Genomic DNA, 18,225 nt, shown 5'->3' on the forward strand with positions numbered 1-18,225 from the left:
TAATTGATTCAGGGTATACGATAAAGGCTATTTATAAAGGTAATTGATTCAGGGTATACAATAAAGGCTATTGATAAAGGTAATTGGTTCAGGGTATACGATAAAGGCTATTGATAAAGGTAATTGATTCAGGGTATACAATAAAGGCTATTGATAAAGGTAATTGACTCAGGGTATACAATAAAGGCTATTGATAAAGGTAATTGACTCAGGGTATACAATAAAGGCTATTGATAAAGGTAATTGACTCAGGGTATACAATAAAGGCTATTGATAAAGGTAATTGACTCAGGGTATACAATAAAGGCTATTGATTCAATAGAAAAAAGACAGGAAGAAGGAGGGAAGAAAAGGGGGATGATTCAGATAGAGGAGGCTAGATAAGATAAGCGGTGCACCTCCACCTCCTTCAGTCCCTGGGGGTCATATCTCTGGCCTGCCCCTCCTCCTGCTAGGCCTAAAGCCTGGGACATGAGTTTGAGTAGGGCCTGCCGATGGGCTGCTTTGGTTGGGTCTCGTAAAGCTTTGTGGATCAGTCCACCATCCAGACTTTGCATGACTCCCAGCATCTTCTCCTGAGGGGACGATAGGAGGGGATTACTGCTGAGCTAATACACAGACTCAGATCAATTAAATTCAATATTTCCCATTAGTAGCCTACCTCCAGTTGAAGTATCTTCTCTGCAGGGGTATGTGTGGTCTCTTTTTCCCCTCCAGAACTGTGACTACTCCCCCCTCCAGTTCTGGGGTACAGGCCAAAGATCAGGTTGAATACCTGCAGTTCAGCAAGTGAAATAGAGGACCCACACACTCAGAGAACCGGAAGATAAACACACACACGCAAACACACACACAGGTGGCAGACAGGACTTCAGCATTTGTTCGCATAGGGAAAGCTGTCAGAAAAACAGGATACTGAGGAGAAACAAGGAGGGACAGACAGAAAGTGACTGACTGGAGAAGATAAAGATGAGGACCTGATGCCAGGCCTAGACAATTAACTGAGACAGAGATGGAGGGAAACAGAAAGGTGGGAGGCACCGAGCCATATATTGATACTGTATGATTCAATGTCATTCCTCAATGACAATATGTCTTTGCCAAATCTGTAATCTTGGCAAACGGGTGTATATTCAAATTTAGATGTCAAAATTGTGTTATCTAAATGTAAATATACCCAATAGCCAAGATTTCAGATTTGGCAGTCTATACTAACATTGTTTCTTACTTCCTTGTTCATCAGTCATGTCACAACATTTGAATGTAAACCCTGCATTACCCCATAACTAAAACAGTCCCCAGGGGTAGATGAGGACTAGGGAGGTACAGTGTGTGTGTGTGTGTGTGTGTGTGTGTGTGTGTGTGTGTGTGTGTGTGTGTGTGTGTGTGTGTGTGTGTGTGTGTGTGTGTGTGTGTGTGCGTGCGTGCAGGCGTGTACATGTGTGTGTGCACATGCATGTGACAGGATCACAGACCTCTTTGAGGTTGACAGGAGTGGAGAGCAGCAGGCTGGCGGTGTCATTGGGGAGGGACAGATTCCTGACCAGGAACTGATGGAACACTGACTGGTTCTTCAACACACTGGCTACTGTGAACCCTGCAGGGCAAGAATCACACAGCACAACCACAGATAATATACATGAAGACTTCCAGGAACTGCTTATCCAATAGAAATCGCACAGAACAGTGTCAAATGCAGTGTACGTACATCCAATAACTTGTAGGTGCCGGGTACAAAAATAAACAAATGGGATTAAGATAGATAAGCTACTCTGAAAATGTAGTTTACCAAGCTACCAATTACTTCACACTGGAAGAAATTAAGCTACACTAAAGCTACCCTTAAGAAACAAATAATTGACTTAACTAAAGTTACTTTGAAAAAGTAGTTCAGTACATCCGAGCTACTTTTTGAAGAATTATCATATGTACATCTGAAATGTCATAGACTACAAATTGCAAGACAGATCACTTTGGGGTCATATGCTAACAGAAGGTGTAATTTAGCATATTCAACACAAAAACTGTGTTTCAAGTGAGAATTAGGCAGGTCGGATGATGAAAAAGAAAGGAAATGATTGCCTACTTCACCCAAAAACAGTACTGTGTAGTTCCAGTAGTTAGCTACACCACTACATGGCAAAAAAGTAATTAACTACTGAAAATACTACCTAGATTGGATTTTAGTTCAACTACTACCAAGCTACTGCAAAACCTAGTTAAATTACTAGTTAAACTACATGTAGTTCACAACTCCCCAACACTGCAAACAGATGAATGCTCCTGCAGTTTATTGTGTAATGTTTCAACCCAAAGGTCTTTTTCCTCCTGAAACTTTTTTTGTGCATGTGTATCACTTGGGTGTGGTACACACACACACACTGCAGGAAATCACTGTCCAGAGGGAGCACTTGTTTCTTGCTAGAATTCCTCAAGCTTATTGATTTCCGTGCCCTGAAAGGACAAACACAAACCTTTGATTTGAAAGGTTAAATTGCTTGTCTTCCAAATCTGTCTACAGCTGGTGTCCTCAATATTGAGAGCAGAGGTAGTTTAAAGAGGTACAGGTTTACTGTAACACAGACACAGACACACACACACACATACAGACACACACACACACACACACACACACAGAGCTGTTTAACCGTGTTACCAACGGTTATGGACCATAATGAAAATAAAATAACTGTCATAACCTTTAAAAAATAAATGTGACACACACACCTTGGCTGGTGTTGAAATTGTTGTCCAGTGGGTAGGGCCCTGCTGATGTGCTGAGACTCTCCAGGTGTTGCTGTAGGGACTCCAGCTCCTGGCCCAGTCCTGGCCTGTCTGCTGTGAACAGGTGGTTCTGTAACACCACCTCACGGATCCGCTCCAACAACTGGGTGACACTGGGGAGGGGAGAGGGAGGGGTGAAATAGAGGTGAGTGAGGGAAAGAAAGGTGGAAAGAGTGGAGGGAGTGAAAGGAAGGGACAAAGAGAGAGAGAGCGAGAGAGAGGAGACAGATGAGAGGGGGAGGGAAGAGAGAGAGAGAGAGAGAGAGAGAGAGAACAGATGAGAGAGAGAGGGAAAGAGAGAGGGAGGACAGATGAGAGAGAGAGAGGACAGATGAGAGAGAGAGGGAGAGGGAGGACAGATGAGTTGAGAGAGAGAGAGAGAGAGAGAGAGAGAGGGAGAGAGGTGTGGGGTCTAGTTATAGGTAAGGACACAATGACAGTCCCCTCCCATTAAGAGAGGCCAACAAATCAAAAAACTAAGCAGAAGGAGATTAATCAATCACATGCATACAATTACAGGTAATGACCACCATCCAATCCTACTGTTAAGTGTTATGGACATTAACACTGTTAGGACATTAGTGCTTAGTGGCATTAAACTATTAGCTGCCTGTCATAAAGAGGAGAGAAACAGAAGGGGGAGGTAGGTAGAGAGAGAGAGAGAGAGAGAGAGAGAGAGAGGGTGAAAGCTGGGACTGTTTAACTCACGTGGAGTTCTTGTACTGTAGGAATCCAAACTCGTCCCTCTGGCCATCGGGGCACAGAGACTGCATGATGGGAATGATGCCTGCTGAGGTGAGGGGAGCTGCGCTGTAGAAGGCTGGACATACCGGATGGACACCAGGGAAGGACAGGTGGTAGGTAGGGAAGACAAGAATTGAGAGAGAGGACAGGGATAAAGAAGGGCAGGGAGAGATAGGCAGGACACAGATAGGCAGGACAAAGAGATATGATTCACAGGAAAAGCAAGGAAGAGAGAGAAGGGAGAGGATTAAAGGATTGGTTGGGAGGAGGTTGGAGGGTTTGAATGTGAAGACCAAACCCCAAAAAGTATGTCAAATGAGTAAAGAGAAAAAGAGAGAGGAAGTTAGAAAGAAATAAGAAAAACCCAGAACACAGATAACACATAGTCAGTAGCCAGAGAGGAGAGGGACCAAGATGTCAGGGCTGAATTCTTGGACATAATGTCATCATTCTGTCTCAAAAAAATGCTGCTTTTGTTCCTAAACCACTCATAAATGGTGACTGCTGGACACGCTTTCACCAAGCCTGCAAAAAAAACTAGGTCTATACTAACAAGGTCTGGACATAATGAAAGGTGTCCCGCAGGGGTCGATTCTGGGTCCTGTACTTTTTACATTAACAATATTGATGTCTGTAAAAATGTTTTACCTGCACTTGTATGCCAATGATACTGTTGTGTACGCTATTGTCTGCCTTCATTGTACTAAAGAAAAACTTTCTGGATCTGAAATTAGTATTGAATGCAGGTAAAACTAAATATATGTTGTTCTCTAGAGTGCATAAAAATAACTTAATTTAAGCACATGTACTTTGGATGGTGTTCATATTGATAGTGTCCCTACTTTACAAATACAGTATCTGTGCATCTGGATAGATGAAAGGCTGTCTTTTAAAAAACATATTGATGACTTAGTTAAAAAGCTAAGAATGAAAATGGGTTTCTTCTATAGGTCATGCCTCTCGCTAAATAGTAGAAACCAGATTTTTAAGTCGATGCTCCTAACAATTCTAGACTATGGCGACATCTTCTATATGAACACAGCTGCAACTTCATAAAAGCCGTTAGCTACTATGGATACAGTTTATCATAGCGCACTGTACTTTATTATGGGCAACAGTTTTAGTACTCATCACTCCATTCTCTACCAGAAAGTTGGTTGGCCCTCTTTGATGTCACGTAGATTGATACTTTTCTTTTCGATTTTTACTTTTACCCCTTTTTCTCCCCAATTTGGTATCCAATGGTATTCGATTGGTAGTTACAGTCTTGTCTCATCGCTGCAACTCCCGTACGGACTCGGGAGAGGTGAAGGTCGGGAGCCATGTGTCCTCCGAAACACGGAGCAGCTGCACTGCTTCTTGACACAATGCCCCTGTGTCGGAGGAAACACCGTACACCTGGCGACTGTGTCAGCGTGCATGCGCCCGGCCCGCCACAGGAGTCGCTAGAGTGCGACGGGACAAGGACATCCCCGCCGGCTAAACCCTCCCCTAATTCAGGGCTCATCTGTAAAAGAGACCATGTCTCAGTATGACTCCCTGATAAAATAAAGGTTAAATAAAATAATACTGTACAGTGGAATGGTCCATGTTTCCATGACTACCGTGGAGAGTCTTTCTTAACCTTTCTCTCTCAGCAGCTCCATCCATCCGCCTAGCAACAACACTCTCTATTCTCTTCAATGATACATCCAGTTCATCCCTCATAATTACACTGTCATGCATCCCTTTGGATAAAACAATAAGCATCCTAAAGATGCATATCCTGGCTATCAACAAATAGGCCACTTTGAGAATGTATTGTTTGATATAACGGTTGCCGTTGTAGAGCGCTACGTATTACGGATATTACTAAAAGCTCTTTGGGATCTAGGTCTATAAATGATTAAACTGATCAACTAGTGTTCTGATGTTAATGCAGTTTTGTCTGATTGTTCTTAATGTGCAGTGATATTTTGCAGCTTTTTTGTTAATATAAGACTTGGGTATAAAAATGAATTACCCCCTGTGATTATAAAAATCTATCCATCTCACCAACGTTGCTTTATCCTAATAAAACCGGATGCTTAAACTGCTGACACTTACTCGGGTGCTATTACTGTATCATTGAATAACCTATAAAAATTCTTCCACTTCTGAGCCAATTCCAGATGAAGGAGTCCTTATGTGAGCACTTCTCATGATGGTCTAGGATAAAGCAGCCCCTAGAGACACTGATCTGCAGCCCCTAGAGACACTGATCTAAGGTCAGTTTGTTTTGGGTTTCCCACCTCTGATTGTTACTGTAAGGTTTGGAGAGGGTAAACTGATCCCAGATCTGTACCTAAGGGCAATCAGTATTCAGAGCTGCTGACGCGGTGGAATGAGTCAAAAGCTTCGAGTTACTAAGCGTGCACATCACAGAGGACCTGACATGGACCAACCATACTACTACCACGGTGGAGAAGGAGCAACACACACAGGGATCATGCCGCTTCTCCTTCCAGGCACTACTAACCCTGTGTCATGGCAAAGTAGACTATAAAGATGTTAAACCACAGAACGTGCCTGTCAAAAGGTTCTGTTTCTGAGAATGTTGAAGGAGTGTTCCTTGATAACTGCATAGCTGGGATTGAAGTCCTGTGTTGCTTCGTTGGTAAGAGCAGAACACAAGGGAAATCCAAGGTTGTGGGTTCAATTCCCACAGGGATTTCATAGACCTACACTTATAAAACGTGTATGCATTGTACTGTGCTGTAAGGAGGCCCGAGCACACCCCCATTCACATCATCATACCTTATCATATTGACACATCCCATGTGCTGCTGCTACTGTTTAATCTATCCTGTTGCCTAGTCACTTTATTCCTAGTTATATGTGCATATCCACCTCAATTACCTCGTAGCCTTGCGCATCGACTCAGTACTGGTACTCCGTATTTATAGCCAAGTTATTGTTACTCATTGTGTATTTATTAACACTTTTATTATTACGTATTATTTCTCTATTTTCTTTCTCTCTGCCTTGTTGGGAAGGGCCTTTCTCTCTGCCTTGTTGGGAAGGGCCTTTCTCTCTGCCTTGTTGGGAAGGGCCTTTCTCTCTGCCTTGTTGGGAAGGGCCCGTAAGCATTTCACTGCTAGTCCACACCTGTTGTGTACGAAACATGTGACTAATAAAGTTTGATTTGACACATACACACTCAGGCACACACACACACACACACACACACACACAGTCAATGCTGTTGTTCTGTTATATATCATTTATTATACTGCGCGACCAAGACACGGCCAACTTTATATCAGTAAATATGGTCTATTATTACTATGCATACTAGCTCTTTTATTACTTGATACAGTATTTTTGACCTTGACTTATTTTCTTGTTTTTCTTGATATAGATTATTGTTCTGCATTATTGAGGGATCTGGCACACAAGTATTTCGCTGCATCTTTTATGCCCTCCGTAAACTGTGACGATTAGTATAGATTTTAAAAAAATGTTATCCTATTCCCTATGTAGTTCACTATTTTTGACCAGGGCTAATAGTGCTCTGGTCAAAAGTAGTGCACTAAATACGAAATCGGGTACCATTTGGGACGCACACAGTCCTATCTTCCACATTACAACCCAGTTCAGTCCGGACATCTGGTCCCCCTTCACACACTGAGCCCAGGATAAAAGGACACAAGATCATCAAAGGTCAATGGTTTAGTAGATCAGTCAACCAGCGGAAAAGTAGATCAAGTGTCAGTCAGTTAGATCTAGTTCCAGACAGATTTATGGTAGAGGTATGTGATGTATACATGATGTAGTATATGTTGCTACCAGTAACTGGTTATCACAGAAACACAGAAACATAGACGCAGGCACACATACTGATTCCCACATACTCATACACACAGACAACATTCACCTTCAAATCCACACGGACAGCCCAGTGACTTTATTTGGGATCATGACCGTGTACGTGCAGTCACAGATAACATTTTGTATTCGCTCCCTACACATTTGAGCCGGTGGTTGTGCGCCCGCGTGTGTGTATGTGTGTGTGTATATATATGTGGCAGGGTGCCCGTGTGTGCCTTACAATGCTAACCTGGGCACAAAGCTCTTTAGTATTAGTCAGATGTGTGAAATAGGATCTGTTGGCTGGAGATGACATTGTAGACAGATCACACCCCAGTCACTGAGAATACGTCCCAAATGGCACCCTATTCCCTATATAATGCACTGCCCTGGTAAAAATTAGTGTACTATAAAGGGAACTACTGTGCTGACAACACAGAGACCAGGAGGGGAGGTATGCACACACATAAAAATAAAAACAAATTGAGATTGAAGTTCTTTAACAGACACTGTTATCCAGAGGAACTTAAAAAGGCAATTAGGGTTAAGTGCCCTGCTCAGGAGCACATTGACAGATTTTTCACCTAGTCGGCTAAGAGATTCAAACCAGCAACCTTTCGATTACTGGCCCAAAGCTCTTAACCGCTAGGCTACCACACACATTCGTACACACACAAATATTAGGAGACCCGAGTCAGAGTCAAGGTAAATATAACCATAGATGAGATTTTCAGTCAGTCAGAGCCACAATAATAAAGACGTATTTGACACTTACAGACTGCTCTAGCAAACAGTGAACATGCATCATGCGGAGGAGACAACAGAGAGTAGAGAAGAGAAAAAGAAGACAGAGAGAGAGAGAGAGAGAGAGAGAGGGAGAGATATAAAAAGAGAGAAAGAGTAGAGGGCCATAGAATAAAAGAGAGAGAAAAAAACATGTAAATAAAACAGGTGTGTATGTCTGTGGACAATGACAGTGCACAAACTAACATGACTAAACATGACTAACAGTACTATGAATGACAACGCGACTAGACAGTAGTGTCTTTGCAACCAGCCCTTCACTAGCAGATTAGCAAAGCTAACGTTGGCCTTCTACAACTAAACAGAAATACGTGGCAACTCACAACAACACACGTCGGCAGTCTCAAATGGCACCCTATTCCCTTTAAAGTGCACTACTTTTGACCCAGTAGTGCACTATATAGGGAATACAGTGCCATTTGAGATGCATACATTCCATATTTAGGCCAACATGCGTCTGTATCTACGTCTGTATCTACAGCGCATTGTAGGCTACAGCACTGTTCATTGTCTTCTCGAACTCCACAGTGGGACTGTCAATGAAGGTATGGTTAGATTAATGTTTTTGAACTGGTGGACCCCTTCCCCGCTGGGAGGCAATAGTGAGGTAAGCATGGGAGATTCTCACGCATCCACAGCACAGTAAACTAACCAACCACTAACCACCATCGCTCCTCAACCCTCTGCATCCTGGCCTCCTCTCATCTTCTTCTGCATCTTAACCTGGTCCCAGATCTCTTTGTGCTCTTGCCAAATCCATTGCTGTCCTGGTCAGTTGTTGTTACCCCCATATTCAAGTCTGGAGATTGTTTTATGGTCAATAATTATAGACCTACACTCAGTATACAAAACATAAAGAACACCTGCTCTTTCCATGACATAGACTGACCAAGTGAATCCAGGTGAAAGCTAGGATCCCATATTGATGCCACTTGATAAATGTAGATGAAGGGGAGGAGACAAGTTAAAGAAGGATTTTTAATTCTTGAGACAATTGAAACATGGATTGAGTATTTGTGCCATTCAGAGGGTGAATGGGCAGGACTAAAGATTCAAGTGCTTTTGAATAGGGTATGGTAGTAGGTGCCAGGCGCACCGGTTTGTGTCAAGAACTGCAACGTTGCTGGGTTTTTCATGCTCAACAGTTTCCCGTGTGCATCAAGAATTGTCCACCACCCCAAGGACATCCAACCAACACAACTGTGAGAAGCATTGGAGTCAACATGGGGCCAGCATCCCTGTGGAACGCTTTCGACACCTTGTAGAGTCCATGCCCCAATGATTTGAGGTTGTTTTGTGGGCAAGGGGGGGGATCAATATTAGGAAGGTGCTCCTAATGTTTGGTATACTCAGTGTATAAGAATTTTACTAATTATTTCAAAGGCTGCAGAGAGGGTAGTTGCTGAGCAATTTGATTGATCACTTGAATACTTGTTATTTGTCATTACACCCGATGAAATTTGGCTTCAGAGATAATCATTCTACTGAGTCAGCAAACTGTTATTTTTTGGGGGAAGGTTCAATTGAAACTTGACAAAGTGGGAGTGGTAGGAGCTTTGCAAAAAGCATTTGATACTGTAAATCGGGGTGAATTCAGTTGGATACATTCAGTTGGATACATTCAGTTGGATACATTCAGTTGAATACATTGAGTTGAATACATTCAGTTGGACAACTGACTAGGTATCCCCCTTTCCCTAAATCACAAATTCTACTCTCTAAACTAGCAATGTTTAAAGAAAAGGCATTGAACCTTTTCTGACATCTTTATTAAGTCAGAAAAAAATCTATATTGTGTCTGAAATATAAATACCTGGGTGTGGTATTAGACTCTGACTGACTTTAAGAAAACATGTCAAATACTGTTCAATACTGTGCAATTTTACTTTAGACACACAGTGCCTTCAGAAAGTATTCACACCCCTTGAGTTTTTTCACATTTTGTTGTGTTACAACCTGAATTGAAAATGATTACATTGAGATTTTGTGTCACTGGCCTACACACAATACCCCATAATTTCAAAGTGGAATTATGTGTATTGACATTTTGGCAAATTAATTAAGAATGAAAAGCTGAAATGTATTGAGTCAATAAGTTTTCAACCCTTTGTTATGGCAAGCCATAACAAGTAAAAATGTGTTTAACAAGTCACATAATAAGTTGCATGAACAATAATATTGCTTAAAATTATTTTTGAAAGACTACCATATCTATGTGCCCCACACATACAACTATCGGTAAGCTCCCTCAGTTGAACAGTGAATTTGAAACACATATTCAACCACAAAGACCAGGGAGGTTTTCCATTGCCTTACACTTTGGGTGGTGTAGCAATACAGCCAGTCACTACAAAGATACAGGTTTCCCTTCCTAACCCAGTTGCTGGAGAGGAAGGAAACTGCTCAGGTATTTCACCATGAGGCCAATGGTGACTTGAAATGTATTTACTTTATTTAACCTTAATTTAACTTGGAAAGTCAGTTAAGAACAAATTCTTATTTACAATGACGGCCTACCCCGGCCAAACCCTAACCCGGACGACGCTAGGCCAATTGTGCGCCGTCCTATGGGACCCTAAGGGACTCGCAATTACAGCCGGTTGTATTAAAGCCTGGAATTGAACCAGGGTCTGCAGTGATGCCTCTAGCACTGAGATGCAGTTCCTTAGACAGCTGCGCCACTCGGGAGCCCATTTAAAACAGTTACAGAGTTTAATGGCTGGGATCGGCAAAAACTGAGGACGGCTCAACAACATTGTAGTTACTCTACAATACTAACCTAATTGACAAAGTGTAAAAAAGAAAGTTTGTACAGAATCAAAATATTCCAAGACAAGCATCCTGTTTGCAACAAGCCACTAAAGTAATACTGCAAAACATGTGACAAAGCAATTCACATTTTGTCCTGAATACAAAATGTTACAGTGCATTTGGAAAGTATTCAGACCCCTCGACTTTTTACACATTTTGTCACACTACTGCCTTGATTAAATTGTTGTTGTTTTTTAAAATCAATCTACACACAATATCCCGTAATGACAAAGATAAAACAGGTTTTTAGAAATCTGGGCAAATGTAAAAAAATAAAAACAAAAATACCTTATTTACGTAAGTATTCAGACCCTTTGCTATGAGACTCAAAATTGAGCTCAGGTGCATCCTGTTTCCTTTGATCATCCTTGAGATGTTTCTACAACTTGATTGGAGTCCACCTGTGGTAAATTCAATTGATTGGAAAGGATTTGGAAAGGCACACACCTGTCTATATAAGGTCCCACAGTGTATGTCAAAGCGGAAACCAAGCCATGAGGTCGAAGGAATTGTCCGTAGAGCTCCGAGATAGGATTGTGTCGAGGCACAGATCTGGGGAAGGGTACCAAAACATTTCTGCAGCATTGAAGGTCCCCAAGAACACAGTGGCCTCCATCATTCTTCAATGGAAGAAGTTTGGAACCACCAAGACTCTTCCTCGAGCTGGCCGCCCGGCCAAACTGTGCAATTGGGGTAGAAGGGCCTTGGTCAGAGAGTTGACCAAGAACCCGATGGTCACTCTGACAGAGCTCCAGAGTTTTCCTGTGGAGATGGAAGAACCTTCCAGAAGGACAACCATCTCTGCAGGTCTCCACCAATCAGGATATGTGATATTTCAGTTTTTTTTTATATACATTTGCTAAAATGTCTAAAAACCAGATTTTGCTTTGTCATTATGGGGTATTGTGTGTAGATTGATGAAGAAAAACATACTATTTAATCCATTTTAAAATAATGCTGCCAAAGGTGGTTTTACAATGTATTGACTCAGGGGTGTGAACACTTATGTCAATTAGACATTTATGTTTTCCATTTTCAATCAATATGTGAAAATGTCTAAAAAATTGTTCTCACTTTGTCATTATGGGGTATTGTGTGAAAATGGTTGAGAAAAACCCCCAACTATTTAATGCACTTTGAATACAACACACAACAAAATGTGGAATAAGTCAAGGTGTCTGAATACTTTCTGAAGGCACTGTATAATAAACTGTCTTAACACTAATGCTGCTAAGGTTTATTTGCAGTCTATGATATTTTCTCACATGTTCTATTGCATTGCAAGTGGGTCACAAGCAGGAAAAAAGGCCAATCAAACCATTGCAAATCTCAGTGCAAGAGTGCATTGAAGGTTATTTGATCAGAAACCCGAATATTCATCACCATTGTTAAATTCTCAACACAATTTGTTAAGTTTTGAAGATTTTGTACATTTTAAAATGTAAAGCTGCTTTTTAAATGTTTACATGGACTTGATCCACAACCCTTAAGTAGTCAACTACTTTACTATCTATTGTACATGGTCCAATACTAGCTGTGCAGTGAATGTAAACTGTAGTTCCAGTGTGTGGAACAGCTTTTGCTCAATCTGCATTTTCTGTCAAAACTGTTCACCACAGAAAAATGTAAATGTGTGGCTAGTGTCAGCAGACTTGTGGTCACTTGTGAACCTTTTCTGTCGCTGTTTGTTTTTCTTGCTGACTCTTAATTCCAATAGCAATGTGTCTGATTATTATTATGTGCAATGTCTTGACTTCCGTCTGGAAATGTATGTTTGTCCTGACCTGTATTTTTTTTTTTGTATTTTGTATCATAATATACACTACCAGTCAAACGTTTGGACACACAAGGAAACCAGGAAAACATTATTTATATGAACAGACAACATACAAACATCAGACACACATTTTTTTTTGATATACAGTAACAGTCAAAAGTTTAGACACACCTACTCATTCAAAGGTTTTTCTTTATTTTTTAAAACTATTTTCTACATTGTAGAATAATAGTGAGGACATCAAAACTATGAAATATGGCATCACGTAGTAACCAAAAAAAGTGTTAAACAAATCAAAATATATTTTATATTTGAGATTCTTCAAAGTATCCACCCTTTGCCTTGATGACAGCTTATATATTTAGATTTGTTTAACACTTTTTTGGTTACTACATGATCCCATATGTGTAATTTCATAGTTTTGATGTCTTCACTATTATTATACAATGTAGAAAATAGTAAAAATAAAGAAAAACCCTTGAATGAGTAGGTGTGTCTATACTTTGACTGTTACTGTATATCAACAACCATGTCTGATGTTTGTAGGTTGTCCGTTCGTATAAATAACATTTTCCTTGTTTATACTGTATGTTCACTGCAGACTGAAATTAGCTGTTGGCTAAGTCTGGTACAATGCGTCTTTTCTCAAGTGTACTGAGACTTATGTTTTGTTGTACATTGTCCCTGTTCAAATAAACACAATAATAATGCCAAACAATGTTGGCAGGACAATGAGTTACAAGGAGTTTGCATGGTAACAGACTGGCACTTAGGCTACTTGTAAATCACTTCTATTTCTCTTCAATTTTTACACTCTTTTGTGTAGCTCCCTTCTTTCTTTCCTACCTTCCTTGACGGGGATGGCAGGTTTCTTCTGGCGCAGGCCCAGCAGGATGAAGAAGAGGACCAGAGGGATGAAGATCTCAAAGGCCAACACCCACTGTAGAGAGGGAGGGAGGGGCAGGGAGGGAGAGAGAGAGTGAGTGAAACCGCTTAACAGCTAAACCAGTCTAGGTACAGTAGTTGTAAACAGCACACAGGTGTGGCTACAAGGTTGAATTTAGTTAGCTACTACTTTCTTTCCACAACGAACCACTCCTTGTCGATTCTCATTTACTTGGTGATATATCAGCATAGTAAATGGGTTGAGTCGACTTTACCCAGTGTCAGTTATTGATCCATTAAATTAGGGAGTTGGAGTGAAGGTTGTCCAGTTTGCTAAACAAGCACTTTTGGCTCATGGACTGGGTGCCAAAACAGCCAGTCCTTTCCAAAGTGGTCTGCTACAGATATTACTTATGAAGAAGGGGGGTATAGAAGATGGAAGACGCAGCACTATAAGAAACACCACACACATACACAAACAAACACACACACTCACACAAATCACTGACACAAATCACACACACACACACACACAAATCAGGTCATCTGTGTTTATTGCCTGGTGTATATTGGCAGGAATGGAACTAGCACTTTCAATTTCACACGCGTCAACTGACACGAGTTATCTAGTAGTGGAGCCATAGCAGAAGAGCAAGACAGTTTCAAAATACATTTTTTTTAAATACATAAAACCAGCCCCTTGCCAGGCTATCATTGCAAATAAGAATTTGATTGACTTGCCAGTTGCCTCGTTAGATAATAGGTTACATAAAAATATGGGGGTCTGATTGTTCCTCCTTACGTCTCTCTATGAGAGACGCTACCACTCTCTAAACATTCAATTATACGTGCCTTGAAGGCAAAACAAAGTGATGATTCATGAATCACATCAAGAATGTTGAGGAACGGTAGGTAGGGTTTATGCATCCTGATCAGTATTCAAGAGCGAAAGAGAGCGAGAAAGAAAAAGAAGAAACCTCTTTGTTACAAGGAAATTCCTCCCTCCCTCCAAAACGTTAACATCAAAAGGTTGAATAATGAAACGACATTTCTGTAGTCAAGTGGTTGGAGTGGTCCGTGGGCACTCATTTGTGTCTTGGGATCCCACGAAGGGCAGTATAACAACATAACTGTATCTCTGAATGTGTATATTTCCCAGTGAATGTGTATATTTCCCAGATTCACATCCAAATGTCGGGGAACTGATATGATTAAATACTAAACTATTTGTGAGAAGATGTAATGTGATGTTAGCCTTCTAAATGAGAGAAGTGTTTTTCATATGAAGTCTTAACCAAGTCAGTGGCCACACCCAGGTGAGCACACACATTACGTCGGCGTCATGGAACGCCCCTTTTCCCAGAGTGCATAAAACCCACTCCTGACAAAATGTACATTAGACCTAGCAGGCGGATGGTGTGAACCGGAAGTCACGAATGGTTAAGAAATCTACAAAACTAAGAGACCCGAGAACGTGAGGACATGCGTCCCCACGCTGAAATGGTTACCACTCTATAGGCCAACGAGACCGACGGCGTTAGCTGAAAAGTACTGAATGGCTAGAAACCTTCAACAGAGAAGAAGAACACCTCTACAAGACTACACATTCACAGCCTGCAGCTGTATGTGTAAAATAGTCTAGGAAACTCGACCGAAGAAGAGAGAGAAGAACAATTTCCTCCCACCACTATGGATTAGAGGTCGACCGATTATGATTTTTCAACGCCGATACCGATTATTGGAGAACCGAAAAAAGCCGATACTGATTAATCAGCCGTTTTTAAAATGTATTTATTTATTTGTAATAATAACAATTACAACGATACTGAATGAACACTTTTATTTTAACTTAATATAATACATCAATAAAATCAGTTTAGCCTCAAATAAATAGTGAAACATGTTCAATTTGGTTTAAATAATGCAAAAACAAAGTGTTGGAGAAGAAAGTAAAAGTGCAATATGTGCCATGTAAAAAAGCTAACGTTTATGTTCCTTGCTCAGAACATGTGTAACAGGGTGAGTGACTGGTTGCCGGGAAGTCAGGCGCAGGAGAGCAGAGATGGGTGATAAGAGTTTAATATACACCCTGGCCCAAAGGCACAGGCGAGGTAGCACAAAGCACAACCACGGTAACATGAACCGGATTAAACAAAACAAACAAACCTAGGTTTGAAACAAATCTAGCGCAAGCCAGCATGTAGCGCAATACCCTACACAAAGAACAATTACACACACAGACATATGGGGGAAACAAAGAGTAATATACATTTAGTCTGATGAGGGAATGTGAACCAGGTGTGCGGGAAAACAAGCAAAACAAATGGAAAATTAAAGGTGGAGCGGCGATGGCTAGAAGACCGGTGACGTCGACCGCCGAACGCCGCCTGAACAAGGAGAGGGACCGACTTCGGCGGAACTCGTGACAACATGAGAACATATGAAAGCTGGTGGTTCCTTTTAACATGAGTCTTCAATATTCCCAGGTAAGAAGTTTTAGGTTGTAGTTATTATAGGAATTATACGACAATTTCTCTCTATACCATTTGTATTTCATATACCTTTGACTATTGGATGTTCTTTTAGGCACTTTAGTACTGCCAGTGTAACAGTATAGCTTCCGTCCCTCTCATCGCCCCTACCTGGGCTCGAACCAGGAACACATCGACAACAGCCACTCTCGAAGCATCGTTACCCATTGCTCCACAAAAGCCGCGGCCCTTGCAGAGCAAGGGGAACAACTACTTCAAGCGAGTGACGTCACCAATTGAAGCGCTATTAGCGGGCACCCCGCTAACTAGCTAGGCATTTCTCATCGGTTACAACAGCCTAATCTCGGGAGTTGATAGGCTTGAAGTCATAAACAGCTCAATGCTTGAAGCACAGTGAAGAGCTGCTGGCAAATGCACGAAAGTGCTGTTTGAATTCATGCTTACGAGCCTGCTGCTGCCTACCACCACTCAGTCAGCCTATTCTATCAAATATTAAATCATAGACTTAATTATAACATAATAACACACAGAAATACGAGCCTTTGGTAATTAATATGGTCAAATGCAGAAACTATCATTTCGAAAACAAAAAGTTTATTCTTTCAGTGAAATACGGAACCGTTCCTTATTTTATCTAATGGGTGGCATCAATAAGCATAGGTCTAAATATTGCTGTTACATTGCACAACCTTCAATGTTATGTCATAATTATGTACAATTCTGGAAAATTAATTACGGTCTTTGTTAGGAATAAATGGTTTTCACACAGTTCGCAACGGGCCAGGCGGCCCAAACTGCTGCATATACCCTGACTGCTTGCTCGGAACGCAAGATACGTGACACAATTTCCCTAGTTAAAATAAATTCATGTTAGCAGGCAATATTAACTAAATATGCAGGTTTAAAAATATATACTTGTGTATTGATTTTAAAGAAAGGCATTGATGTTTATGGTTAGGTACACATTGGTGCAACGACAGTGCTTTTTTTCGCGAATGCGCTTGTTAAATCATCACCCATTTGGCAAAGTAGGCTGTGATGATTCGATGAGAAATTAACAGGCACCACATCAATTATATGCAACGCAGGACAAGCTTGATAAAGTTGTAATAGTTTCGTGATTATGTTAAGATTGATTGTTTTTTATAAGATATGCTTACCTTGGCTTCTTGCTGCACTTTCGTAACAGGTAGTCAGCCTGCCACGCAGGCTCCTCGTGGAGTGCAATGTGATCGGCCATAATCGGTGTCCAAAAAAAATGCAGATTACCGATTGTTATGAAAACTTGAAATCGGCTCTAATTAATCGGCCATTTCGATTAATCGGTCGACCTCTACTATCGATACCTCTAAAGTATCTATTCTAACGAACCAAGCCCGAGAACCATATGGTGGTACCCTATCCAACGACCATTGGTACATCCGGAAAATCAGTTCTAACAGACACAACCAGAGACTTTCTGTCAAATTACTCCTCAGACGGACCGGCGATTTCAACAACAAAGGCAGAAAATTGTAAATATATACATTGCAATTCTTTTCGAATGAGCGGCCATGTGCAAAGTATAGCATTTCCATGAGCATAGTTATCAGCTGTGTGTAGATAGTGAAGTCTTTTGTCTTTTCTCCTGCTCTTTCTTACATGCCCCTCCCTTTTCATTTGGTGTAACAAGCCGTCATATCGGTTTATTCCGATATTCTGATCAGTCCTGGTTATTAGACTTTTCATTGCATTGTGTTAGTAACCAATAACTATACTGTTTGTGTGTTTATGTAATTCTGTGTGATTATTTACTTAGACAGTAAATAAATAATTAAGCCAATTTGTATATCGCTGATTGATCATTTATGCTCGGGTTCGTGCAGAAGGATTTTGCAACATTCAGAATGAGAATGATAGAAGGTAAATAACAATTAATTAATGACTGATTGATGACTGAAATGTAAGAGATATTTATATCTTTAAGAGTTATTTCGGCAAACGCTAACTCGTTAAATAAACCTATTCCGTGGTGCCAAAATTCTGTCAAAATTGCTGATCAAAATTGTGTGTCAAAATTGCTGATGATGAATTGTTACATGAGTAATTGAATCATAGCAA

General features: G+C 40.9%; 1 protein-coding gene across 1 annotated transcript in view; it reads right to left on the reverse strand.

The window, feature by feature from the left end:
- The window catches only part of abca2 (ATP-binding cassette, sub-family A (ABC1), member 2), a 79,497-nt gene that overhangs the window by 31,631 nt on the left and 29,641 nt on the right, over positions 1 to 18,225 (reverse strand). Inside the window, exons 2-7 of the mRNA XM_042320751.1 lie at positions 13,595 to 13,688; positions 3,493 to 3,604; positions 2,728 to 2,897; positions 1,476 to 1,597; positions 662 to 775; positions 399 to 575 (exon numbers count right to left, since the gene is read on the reverse strand). Of these exons, the coding sequence (XP_042176685.1) occupies positions 399 to 575; positions 662 to 775; positions 1,476 to 1,597; positions 2,728 to 2,897; positions 3,493 to 3,604; positions 13,595 to 13,688 (789 nt within the window). The remainder of the gene's footprint in view (positions 1 to 398; positions 576 to 661; positions 776 to 1,475; positions 1,598 to 2,727; positions 2,898 to 3,492; positions 3,605 to 13,594; positions 13,689 to 18,225) is intronic.

The sequence above is a fragment of the Oncorhynchus tshawytscha genome, linkage group LG04, assembly GCF_018296145.1.
Source record: "Oncorhynchus tshawytscha isolate Ot180627B linkage group LG04, Otsh_v2.0, whole genome shotgun sequence".
Taxonomy (NCBI): domain Eukaryota; kingdom Metazoa; phylum Chordata; class Actinopteri; order Salmoniformes; family Salmonidae; genus Oncorhynchus; species Oncorhynchus tshawytscha.